General features: G+C 40.9%; 1 protein-coding gene and 1 long non-coding RNA gene across 4 annotated transcripts in view; one reads left to right on the top strand and one right to left on the bottom strand.

The window, feature by feature from the left end:
* Positions 1-2846: 2846 nt before the first annotated feature.
* The window catches only part of LOC123996905 (phospholipid-transporting ATPase IF-like), a 44169-nt gene continuing 34483 nt past the window's right edge, over positions 2847-12532 (bottom strand). The window contains exons 26-31 of one of the 3 annotated variants that reach the window (XM_046300730.1): positions 11051-11116; positions 10767-10870; positions 10308-10473; positions 9531-9616; positions 6186-6322; positions 2847-3792 (exon numbers count right to left, since the gene is read on the bottom strand). In XM_046300730.1, coding sequence (XP_046156686.1) covers positions 6217-6322; positions 9531-9616; positions 10308-10473; positions 10767-10870; positions 11051-11116 — 528 coding nt within the window. In that variant the 3' untranslated portion in view covers positions 2847-3792; positions 6186-6216. The other 2 variants (XM_046300729.1, XM_046300731.1) reach the window with 2 other exon arrangements.
* On the top strand, positions 2873-11278 carry LOC123996906. The gene is made up of 3 exons (XR_006832054.1): positions 2873-4133; positions 6828-6998; positions 8293-11278. It is a non-coding gene; the product is annotated as an uncharacterized LOC123996906 (long non-coding RNA).

Here is a 12532-nt window from a genome sequence, read left to right as displayed (position 1 = left end):
ATTTTTCTTGTAGCTGTATAGAGGTATATTACTAATTTTCATGACGTTGGCCTGGGGGATAGATTTATGACAGTCATAAATACCTCTTCCTCCTGTTTCCTCTACCCTACATTTAAAACACCATTGGTTAAGAGATTCTGGGAACATTAGTAGGTGGGGATGAACTATATTCTGGTAATCCGAACAATTGAACATATGCGGTGGTACTTAATGAATGTCAGTTCGGTTGTCAGCAGACATTCTCAGTAAGATGAGAAACTACAGTGGAAAGTCTACACAGTTATCGGATTGGGATGAAATGTGATTTTAGCTTCTAAAATGAGAGATTTGGATTTTCATAAGATGGGGCTGCTCAATCAGTGGCCCGCCTCTGAAGGGACATGGGCTATAAAACACGCCCTCTTCTCCCTTCCTATATTAATCCTTGACGACGGTCCTATGTCAGAATGGTTCAGAACTACAGAATGAAGCCAACATCAGCGTGAGCTTTGGTTGTGAATGGTATGAACTTTGAACTCTTATTCACTACAGAAGTGATACCTCCTAACCGTTGAGTAAGCAACAGCAGGTTAGGAAGGAACAGACGAGTATCCCGTCTACCACACAACGACGTTACTACAACAGCCATTTGACAACCAGAGGACTCGGTTTGGCAACACGCTCTTCCATCTACCACCAACCTACTGAAGCTCAGAGTAAATATTTATTGCATTTTCCTTTTTCAAATGGATGGTAATTTAGAATAGATACTGCATTTATGATAGCACAGCTTTTTCCCTTTGTTCCTCAGTCTCCCGCTCTTTCACTCAACCTATCCCCTTTTTCCTTTGTGTAACAAATTGTCATATCTGTTCCGCCCGCTAGGGACGTTTTCCTTTGACGTAATTTGTAATCAAGTTATGATTAATTGTGAGTATGTGAATTGTGATTAGTTAGGTATTTAGTAAATAAACACTTGTATTGCGGATTCAACAATTTTACAACTTTCAGATGAGACTGAGTTGACGATTGATATAGACTATGGATGTAAAATATTACTAGGTCTTTAAGAGTATTTGGAAAATAATATTTATAGAGCTGTTATTTTGTGGTGCCCGACTTTAGCTAATTACATTTACATGATTAGCTCAATCAGGTAATATTACGGAGAAATTATTTTATAGAATAGCAAGTCATATCACATAATCCGGCAGAGCCAAAGACACGACACTATGCTAGTGCTATCGAATGGTCAAGTAGTGAGTGAACATTTGTTGCATACACATTCTGCTGGAAAGGACAAAAGTTACATGCTTTTTAAAAACATTTATTCCATAAATAGAATTTGCTTTAAACATCAACCATTTCACTGACAGGAGTACAATAACATACCTTTTTTCTTCAATGAACATGATCAAGAAAAACAAACAGCTGACTTCACATCAGTGTCCTTGTAGAGATGTATCCATATTGCCTTCATAAATTGATTGAAATGTGACAATCTGAACAAGATGCTGCATTTATATCAAAACTGAGTAGGAAACAAGTACAATCCATCAGATATGACCAATGCTGACCATGATCAATAGTAGTGCCAGATATAATTACGAGTATTGGTACCATGCAAATAAATATCAAGCTCCACTGACTTCTTGGACAAGTGTCTCCCATTTCAAGCTACTGAGAGGTATGTAACGGCTAAAAATAGTAACCATATAAAATCCCATGATTATGTATCTCGGCAATATTCAAATAAATATGTATGCTGATGTGCATAATGTCACTGTCATTGTTAGCAAGTTTAAAAATGGTTGGCTCAATGACTCAGACATTTCCATTATTGTGGGCTAAAAGGCCCCAAAAGCTAAAGAGAATAGAGAGCAAAAGCAGTTGCATTCAGTCCGTGAGGTTCTCTCGCCTGCCCTATTACCAGTAATATGATGGAAATAAATACAAACATTAACAAGTGGTTAGTAAGAGGGGGGAAAAGACTAACAAATTAAATAAAAACATGATTCAAATGATTAGTGAAAGGCAAACAAACAATGTGGCTTTGAAAACAACTAGATGTGAAAGCTATTTTGTGTCATCTTGGCAGCTATTATTTCATATCTGGGTTGTTCCACAAAAAGAGTACCTTTTGTGACCCTTTGATATTCTAAATAGAAATTGTGCACCAATATTAAATTCTAAAGCCTGTAATATTAAATTAAGTGCCCTTTAATATAGACCACATGGAAAATTCAATAAAATCAGATTTTAATAAAGACTTAAAGACCAATTAAGCATTTTGACATGTCCCTCTAAGATGATTTTAACCCACTTAACCTGAATATTTGTCCAAGTTTTACCATCATTGTAAAGCCCTACTTATTTAGTTGCTTTGCATTTCTGAAAATAACTTATTTTACGTTATCAGTGATTCATTCAAATAAAAAAGTTTGCGTGAATTTTCCCTTTAATACGGTGAAACTGTTCCTTTATTTTTGGGGGGCCATTATCTGGTGTTGTGGTGAGAAGAACACATCAACCCTGTTATCTGTAGAGGCTAGAAATGTTTTTTTTTATGTATATACAGCGGGGCAAAAAAGTATTTAGTCAGCCACCAATTGTGCACGTTCTCCCACTTAAAGATGAGGCCTGTAATTGTCATCATAGGTACACTTCAACTATGACAGACAAAATGAGAAGAAAAAAATACAGAAAATCACATTGTAGGATTTTTTTAATGAATTTATTTGCAAATTATGGTGGAAACTTGTTATTGACCAAATACTTATTTTCCACCATAATTTGCAAATAAATTCATTTAAAAAATCCTACAATTGATTTTCTGGATTTTTTTATTTTATTTTGTCTGTCATAGTTGAAGTTTACCTATGATGAAAATTACAGGCCTCATCTTTTTAAGTGGGAGAACTTGCACAATTGGAGGCTGACTAAATACTTGTTGCCCAACTGTATGTGCGTGTGTGAAGCCTGCATTCAATTGCCCTCCCCCCGATACTTTATTTGGCACTTACTATAGTAATTTCTTTATTTAACCTCTTGATGGGAAAACGTTTTTATTTTAATAAGTTGAACATGTGCTTTTTATGACAAAATGTTAAAATTAGGTGACAATTTTTTGGGGGACCAAGTTACTTCTCAAAAGGCACTGTATTGGTGGAACAACACATCTCTCATACGAAGCTATTATAGGGACATTCTCCTGTCGACATTTCGGAACAAACACAACGCTAACAAATCTGAGCAGAAAAGGCATTTCGGGGATTTGTATTTTTTAAATACCAGAGACCTGACCAAACTGCTTTCACATTTTCATACCTTGAAAAACAGGTAGTAAAAATGGAAGGTATGGCTTTAAAAAGGTCCACCTAATTTCCTCAGGAAAGGCGGCAGACCTTTCAGATAGTCAGGTGGTGAAGCAGGAGCAGCACTAACCTACAGGCGCAAAGTAGTAGACCAAGGTTTTTTTTTTCACTTAAGTCTGACAAATCCTTCTTTGGTCTGATTCCCTTTTATTATTTACAGGAATAGAACAGAGGCAAATGCAGCATCTCTGAAAGTGGTGGTGCAGAGCCTCATGGCTTTCAACGTTCTTCTCTTGAGATATAGTCTGACTGTCCACGGAGGTGGTCAGCCCTGGGCCGTGCAGTGAGTAGTCCCTCTGTTTGGCCATGGGGCAGGGCGGGACGGGGCACCTGGCGGGACAACTGCTCTCTGCTACCTTAGCAATGAGTGGCCTCCATGGGGGAGAGCGTCAAGATGCTCCGGTCGTTGGAATAGAAGGGGTCCGAGTTGCTCCTCGATCTAAAAGCATCAACGACAGAGGAGTGAGGAGTGGTGGTGGGAGAGGACTAAGCTGAACCTGCCTCGAGTGCTTCTGTCTGTCTCTGACATGCCTAAAGATCCTTCATTTACTGTTGGATGGATGGCCAACAAGCCATTACATGGTACAGTAAGGGGATGTCATGGCACAGGAGTGGTTGACCTTATCTGTATTGATATGAGGAGGCCCTGCCTTGGATCTGAAGCCCTGTCATCCTGCTCATCTTCCACTGCCTCCCAACCCTGTCTCCTACACTACACTTCAACCTACAGAGGGAGCAGCACAAGCAAACAAAGTCAAACCAAAAAGAGGAGAGGATAAGGTGCGTACAGTGAGGGTTAGTACAGGATGATTTAACATGGATGACTTAACAAACAGTCAACGTCTCACTTCTCTATCTGCATAATGTCATTGTATGAATAATACATCCTATGCATAACCAGGTATACTAAATACTGTTTATTATAATATGAAGCTCATTTCTTGGCTGTACTATATATGAACTAATTTAGACTGAGCATATACTGCTAATACAAAAATAGGCATAATATCTAAAACAACATAAATATATATGTGCATATCTATAGTAAAAAAAAACATTAACTAATATCTAAGAGCCCTTAAAGAAAGCTCAACTCTTACCTTCAAGAAAGGCACAAGGCCTCCCCATCTTTCATAGCCTGTATATGCCAACACCACCACCAGGGGACATAGACTCACCACTTCTCAACAATATTCCTGTAGAATCTCATTCATCATTAAACTATACCCATTATTTTATCTTTGGATGAAAAGTATCAACAACACCCTATACGTGCTATGTGGATTACGTCTTTCAGACAAAGACAACCGCTTTAAGCTCTTATATGTACATGGTGCGGTGTAATTTCAAAAATAAGTATTTCTTGATAAATGTGTATGTTGGTGTGAATTGTCTAGTGACACTCCCTCTTGATATCAAGCTATTAGTCCATTGTCTATGGCCATCTAACAGAACAGAGAACAAGGCAAGCAGCAGAATATTAGATTGAATAGTGACGTCAAGGTGATAACAGCAGCATATAAATAACTTCGATGGGGGGGAAGTTCAATATTATCTAGATTTTAGACAGTGGCAACGACGAGAGGTTCAGACAAAGTGCAGCAAAGCAAGAGGAGGAGTGACATAGAAAAGATCACGGGACACACACACACACACAACAACAACGTCTGGTTACTCTGCATTCAAAATACCAAAGGCAGTCCCATGCAACAAGAGTTATCTTCCTCTCAAAAGCACTTATAAGGCTTCAAGTACTTAACTGTATAAAATATATAGCAAAAACACTCCTATTGAGACGACAGTTTTCCAGTATCTTTATGTCAGGGAGTGTGGTCCCAGTGTTTCAGCTGTGGCACACAGACACCAAACACTGCAGCATGTCAAAACACAAGCATCATCACTCAGTGATAGTACAGGGTAAAGTAGGGCTGATATATACCTCCCATGGCCCATGGTAGGGTCTCTTTCTGCCCCTTTGCAGTGGCAGTATCTTAGCATTAAGGCCAGAACAAGTCTCAGTTTAACTTAGATCCTTTTCTTTCCCAGTGCTCACCTCACCTTACAGTGTTGGGACAGTGAGGGTGTAGAGTACATGTGTGGGCAGACAAGGGAGGGGCCGAGAAAGCGTCACACTGGCATCATGCAGTCATTCTCCATAGATAAACACATACAGTATAAACAGACTTTGGCAAGTCCAAGAGTCCAGGTAAAATGCAGAACAATGATCCAATAAATATACCTCGAGTAGCATTCTCTTGAAAAGATCTTTCAGCATAAATACATTGTAGATCAATAGCGACTTGGACTCTGAACCTGGGCTTAGCCTACACTGCAACACACTGACTCGGCAGGCTTTGAAAAAGTTCAAAGAAGCACAAAACTTCAGAAGACGACAAGGTCGATCAGCCACAAAGTTAGGTTACAAAAAGCCCACGAGTGAAAGAAGATTTAAAAAGAAATCCATAAGAGTACAGACTTGGAAGGACAGATCGGATTACATAGACACATTGGTGAGCACGTTGTCCCACTGAATATGGAAGAAGAATAGACCATAAGAACCCCATGAAGCTGATCATAGTATATAAGATAAACAAGTCTCCATTAAAGGTCATTTTAGATCCAGGATCCTGATACTAGTCTCCCTCCATACAAAACCTTTGGCTGTCACTGGGGTGCCTGTCCTACCAGTAAGACCGTAGTCTAGTCTACCTCGCTCTACTAGGCTAGGACCTCTCTCTATTCGGCTACTCCTGGGGAGCAGTGGGCTCGTCCTGCTCCAGCTTGTAGGAGATGTGCCTGCAGCAGTAGAGGCTACAGAGCATGGGGTCACACCTGTTAGCGCAGGCAGGGTCGCAGCGGCCCATTACTTGCTCCACCATCCGGCCCAGCCGGGTGCACCCATTCTCCCCCTCCGAGTAGCAGCACATGGAGTCCACGCAGCCGATGCCCTGGTAGTTGGTCTCAATAAGCTGCAGAGGGAGGGGAGATGACAGGTGGCAGAGCACAAGAGAATATTACAATCAGCACATAAAAAGGTCAAACCACTATCCAGAAGGCAACAGTCGAGGGAGCAAGGAGGGGGTGTTGGGGATTCTGAGCTCTTCACAACAATAAGGGTGGGTGATGTACAAGGTGTCAGACACAAATGTACACAGTAAAGCTGGGGAGGTGAAAATCAATCAAATAAAGACTTGAATCAATAAATTTAAAAGTGATAAACAATGCAGTATTTGCCAAGGCAAGCCTGTCCATGTAATCAAATCACACAGTAGTTACAGAGTTATGTCAGTGTAACGTGTGCTTAAAAATAAGTCGGCTCAGTTCCACATAATGATATATAATGGCGATTCACTCGCAAACAAAAGACAATCTACAGATGCAAATGAATGGCGAAGGCAGAGAATTTTGCGCATTTAAAATGCATTGCCTTATGTGTAGGAAAGTCGCTTCATAGACTGCTCTGATCTCTTACAGCAAACTCTTCATTTTCCTGAGTAAGCACTCATTGCGCAGAGCACTGCTGCAGAGGCAGACCTGAACACATCCCAAGACTATCGACACTGGTTTGAGGTTACAACGCTCAATTCCCCCCTCTCCCCACCACTCAGAAACTACTGCATATTTGCAACAGCAGCAGAAACAGTGGTAAGAAGACTAAACCAAATAGGTATTAGGCTACATTGTCATGAATGTATCATTCTACTGTATCTTACATTACACACTGTCCTCCGAATCATAACTGTATGAAAAACTGGCAAGCAAGTTCAGGTGATATTGATATTCTTCTCATCATCAACACTGTACAAGGCCAATTACACAAAAATCCTTCATGTTTCCACCTTGACCTGTCGCTAGGGAATCCCTCTAACATGGTTGGAGGTGGTGATGATTGACAGTTAAAGTAGCTGTCCAGTGATTCCACATTTATGAAATATGACCTATAATGAAATTACAATATTAATTAATTCCCATTTTTGGAAGAAATTATTTGTGTTAAAAAAAGCTGTTTTTCTATATTTGAATGGTGTGGGCGTATACTGGTCAATACAAATACTCATGACAAGTAAAACACTGATTGGCCAACTTAGCCAATGAGCCATCTTGGCCAAAAACATGACATCATCCTCTATGAGGAAATAGCAATACCTTTTGAGATACAAGTAAAGAGTTTTTTTTCTCTGAAATGCATGCTTTGGCCACAAATATGAGAACAGGACGAGTCAACAACATTATTTGGGTAGGAGTTAACAGATGAGCTTTTAAAAGTTACATTTTCACTGGACAGTTAGTTTAAATCAGCTGCCCCCCCAATCATTTCCTACGTGATTTACCGCCCCTGTAAATTAACACCTTGTGTTAGCACAAACAGGAAAATCATACCAGTCACACAGAACTACACAATTGTCAGCTAGCTAGACCCATCAACAACATAGAAGCCATCAATAACATGTAGAACCCACCAAAAACAGACCAAAAATACTAAATCAGGAATAGATAGGAGTTCGACTAAGGTGATATTGGTAACATTCATGTGAAATACAATGAGATACATTTGATCTATTGACAATCATAATCTTTGTTAATAATGAGGTGAAATAGTAACCTTGCCATTGATTTGATTAAATTAAGTCAGGGATGAGGTATATGAAAGTTAAAGGACAGGGAACACCAAAAAAGAACAAAAAAATACATTTAATCTAAAGAACAAGCCAAAGAAAAAAAATGACAGAACAATAATTTTGCCATATGCTGGTAGGATTATTACATATTGAAATGAAAAATATGGTTTGTTTGAAACAATGAGCTTCAGTCTTTTGCTGGTTTAAAGGCATTTGGGCAAATAAAACATGCATAAACATTATTGCTTACATACACAGACAGAGAGGTGATCAATGACACAAATCATGATTAATTGAGGTTGGGTTTTGTTATCACACAGGGCAGAATGCTGTAGTATCCAGACAGACAGGAGAACGAACGGGGACGACATCGAGAGGACAGTTAAACAAACGTGCCAGCATTCTCCCACCACCCAGGGTGATCATGCCCTGATAGGATCCCAGCTAAAGTCTCTAGGAGGGATGGCTCTGGTTAATGTGTGTGGGGGGGGGCTATATGGGGATGGGTGGACAATGGTAGTTCAGGAGAGGACCTACACACACAGACGCCTGGCTGGGCCAGGGAAGGAGTAGGACTACTACCTAGGGGAGCATAGGGCTGGGCCTTGGGCGGGGGGAGGAGAAGCAGCTAGCAGTTGCCAATTGTCCTCCCCTCGGCTCCAGCTTTCAGCAGAGTCATATTCTGAGCTGACTGAACTCTTATCCTCTTCCATCTGGAAGCACAAAACAACCCATTAAGTTTCCCGGACAGAAGGAAACAGGAGAGAACAAGATGAATGAGCACAAAAACTACTCCCACACCCATTAGAGGTACGAGGATGGCCATATAGCAGTTACTGATCAATGTGTGTCCAAAACCATGTGTACACACATCTTAATTAGGAGACTGGGCACAAAGATGTTCCAAAGAACCAATGAGCCAGTTTATTCATTTCAGTGTACTTTCAATTATGTAAATTGATCAACTATCTGGATGACTGAGGAATTAATTTAGAATTTGGATGATCAATTATTCCGTAAACAAGTCAATCCAATTAGGAAATTGATCACTTGCTTTTGGATGGTGTGGTCATCATTTTCTCTGCTCATTGTACATATCTTAAGAAACGAATGCTACTGTTTGAGAGCATGCTGTCCAGAATATGATCTTGAGATAGTGAATAAACTCCTATGGAAATAGCATTCACCAGCCAGAAGCTTTGAAGTTCTTGCTAACTATAATTTTGTGCCTCAGAGTTACTGTATTAGCAGCAGCACACAAACAGACTCAAGCTGTGCTCCACATGCCGTTATGGCTGGAGCTTTATATTAGGGGCTGCTCTGCCCAATGCAGAGAGCACTGGTCCTTCTATGCTAACCTGAAGTGGCGCACATTTGATAGAGGCTTTCCTAGGGCCAACATGCAGGGGTGCATAACAGGGGTGCATAACAAAGTGCCTTAGACGTATCATTTCCTCTCTTTTTTACCCCCATTTCCTTTTCCCTAGAATGCTGGTTAGTTAGTTTGTCCTCTGCATGCAGACAAGACTTATTAGGCAGCACAGCCCTCCTACTCTACCTAATTTTGCCCAGCTGATTCTTGGCTCTGGAGAGAGGCTGCAGAGCGATGAAGTCGTCACTTATAGCGACTCGGTTGGAGTACATCTACAGAGCAGAGGGAAGGGCGGAACACACAGACAGTCAGTTAGGAGGGAAGAAGACAAAACATACACATGTGCGTGCACACACACACGAGGACATCAGCCAGAGAAAGGAAGAAAGGTGCCTTTATCAAAGAGACAGGACATGAGACTCAAGCCTGAGAAAGAAAGAGCTTTTATCTTCTAAGAACCACCTAGCAGGACTTTACAGAGTGGGGATGCTAGAATTTTTGACTGAACAACTATTTGATGCAAAAAAGGCCAATACGTATAAACAAACAAAAAAACAGGGCATAACAATGTCAACCTTTTAAGCAAAGAGGAAATTGTGACCACAAAAACAGAACAGTTGAAAAGTCTGTTTGAGGAGGCTGTTTAAAAACAAAAACAACTGTGTTCATGTTGAGTAACATGCTCCTACCATCTGGCATCTACAGTCTAGCTCTCCCACCTAGCAGACACACAGACACGCTACAGTAGGTTTAGAGCTGGAACAGAGAACCTGTTGTTTTGAGCGTGCCTTTGTCAGTTGCACAGTGAATTGTTGTTCTTGTGTTGTCTGTGAGGTGAAAAGCCATGCTGTGGTGCGAGTGTCATGCGTTTCCTGTCAGTGTATAGTCTGTTACCACAAACGTTGCTGTGAGGGTGTCCTGTGGGTTAGCAACAAGCCGCCCACCCCTCCCCCTCTGTCCTACCTGAGACTTCTGGGTGCTGGTGGGCTGGAGGTGCCTGTAGAACACCTTCTTGATGATGTCAGGGAAAAGGCAGGTGATGATGATGATGATGATTGCGAACCAGGCAGAGCCGCTGGACAGCAACTGGACGAAGACAAAGTACATGTCCTGGGTATGGAGGAAAGGCCTGGAGGGTGGGCAAAGGTCACAGAGAATCACACTGTTAGTCAGCCAACATTTTTTAAGGCTCAACTAACCCTGTGAGTAAAGCCTGGAATGGAACTTGAAGCTTTTTGACTGTCTGAGATGACAATGGAGATAGTGATGCTAGCCACTGTAAAACAGGTGAAAATCTGAGTAGACTGTATGCCACATGCAGTTCAATTACACTTGTTGGTCTTATCACATACTATATACTGGAGTGCCATGTATACTAGACAAACACAGGTTGTGTGGGAAAGAGATGGCAGCTCAGCTCACCAGATGATTCCCCCATAAAAAAGGGAGAAGATGAAGTAGAAAGCGATGGAGCCCCAGGTAACAAAGTGATTCATCCACGTCCAGAAGTGGGTCTCCAAGGCCAGCTGTTGACAGAGAGGAGAAACAACATGTAGTTTGGTCAGAACAGCATGTGAAACGCCATAGGAGAGCAGAGAGGAGTGAGGTGCCAGTGACAACAATATCAAACATAGATAGATTTCATGTGGGATTGCTTTCAGATTTATGAATCAAACAATTGCAAAAACTCAAATAACATGACTTACCTTCAGTGTAACAGTGATGACCATTACTGTGAATACCAAAGTGCCAAATGTCCAGTTTCCAAACATCTACAAGACAAATACAATAAAACTTAAGAATTTTCACATAGAAAATACAATGACATAACATTATCATAGGAATAATACGTAGGGATGTACACTGAGTATACCTAACAGGAGCACCTTCTAATATTGAGTTGCCCCCCCCCTCCCCCTTTTGCCCTCAGAACAGCCTCAATTCATCTGGGAATTGACTCTACAAGGTGTCAAAAGCGTTCCACAGGGATGCTGGCCAATGTTGATGCCAATGCTTTCCACAGTTGTGTCAAGTTGGCTGGATGTCCTTGGGAGTAGTGGACCTTTCTTGATACACACGGGAAACTGTTGAGCGTGAAAAAAAACCCGTAGCGCTGCAGTTCTTGACACAAACCGGTGCGCCTGGCACCTACGACCATTCCCATTCAAAGGCACTTAAAATCAAACTCTGAATGGCACACACACACAATCCATGTCTTAATTGTCTTAAGGCTTACAAATAATTATTTAACCTGTCTTTTCCCCTTCATATACAGTGCCTTGCGAAAGTATTCGGCCCCCTTGAACTCTGCGACCTTTTGCCACATTTCAGGCTTCAAACATAAAGATATAAAAACTGAGAGACATACCCCAAGCAACTTACAGCTGTAATCGCAGCAAAAGGTGGCGCTACAAAGTATTATCTTAAGGGGGCTGAATAATTTTGCACGCCCAATTTTTCAGTTTTTCATTTGTTAAAAAAGTTTGAAATATCCAATAAATGTCGTTCCACTTCATGATTGTGTCCCACTTGTTGTTGATTCTTCACAAAAAAATACAGTTTTATATCTTTATGTTTGAAGCCTGAAATGTGGCAAAAGGTCGCAAAGTTCAAGGGGGCGAATACTTTCGCAAGGCACTGTACACTAATTGATGTGGATTTAACAAGTGACATCAATAACGGATCATAGTTTTCAGCTGGATTCACCTGGTCAGTCTATGTCATGGAAATAGCAGGTGTTCTTAATGTTTTATTTACTCAATGGAGATCGAGTGATGTGTTATTAGACAGCTTTCCAGAAGACGAGGCCTAACTTGTGGAGACAAAGTTACTGACTCTCCGAAAGCTATTGAAGTGAGCGTCTCCAACTAGCCATCACCACTCACACTGGGAAACATAGCACATCATCAAACGCATAACCAAGCAGGATGCTGATATAGAATGGACCAATGATAGTTACTACCCTATCATCTGTTACTATGACAGGCATGCATCCACGGTAATTCAGTCAACTCTTACCAGTTGTCTGTTAGCTCTCAAAATCTGACGACATGCAGAGCATGAAAATAGGGAGAAAAGAGGAAAAATAAAGAAAACAAAAAGCAAAAAAGAGCAACATGGTGAGTTCTTTTTCAACAACACGCCACAATCTAGTACAGGTGTGTCAAACTCATTTTGCCCCGGGGGCT

This window comes from Oncorhynchus gorbuscha, linkage group LG15, assembly GCF_021184085.1.
Source record: "Oncorhynchus gorbuscha isolate QuinsamMale2020 ecotype Even-year linkage group LG15, OgorEven_v1.0, whole genome shotgun sequence".
NCBI lineage: Eukaryota > Metazoa > Chordata > Actinopteri > Salmoniformes > Salmonidae > Oncorhynchus > Oncorhynchus gorbuscha.
The sequence above is the reverse complement of the archived record's forward strand: the minus strand, read 5'-3'. Positions and strand labels throughout refer to the sequence as shown.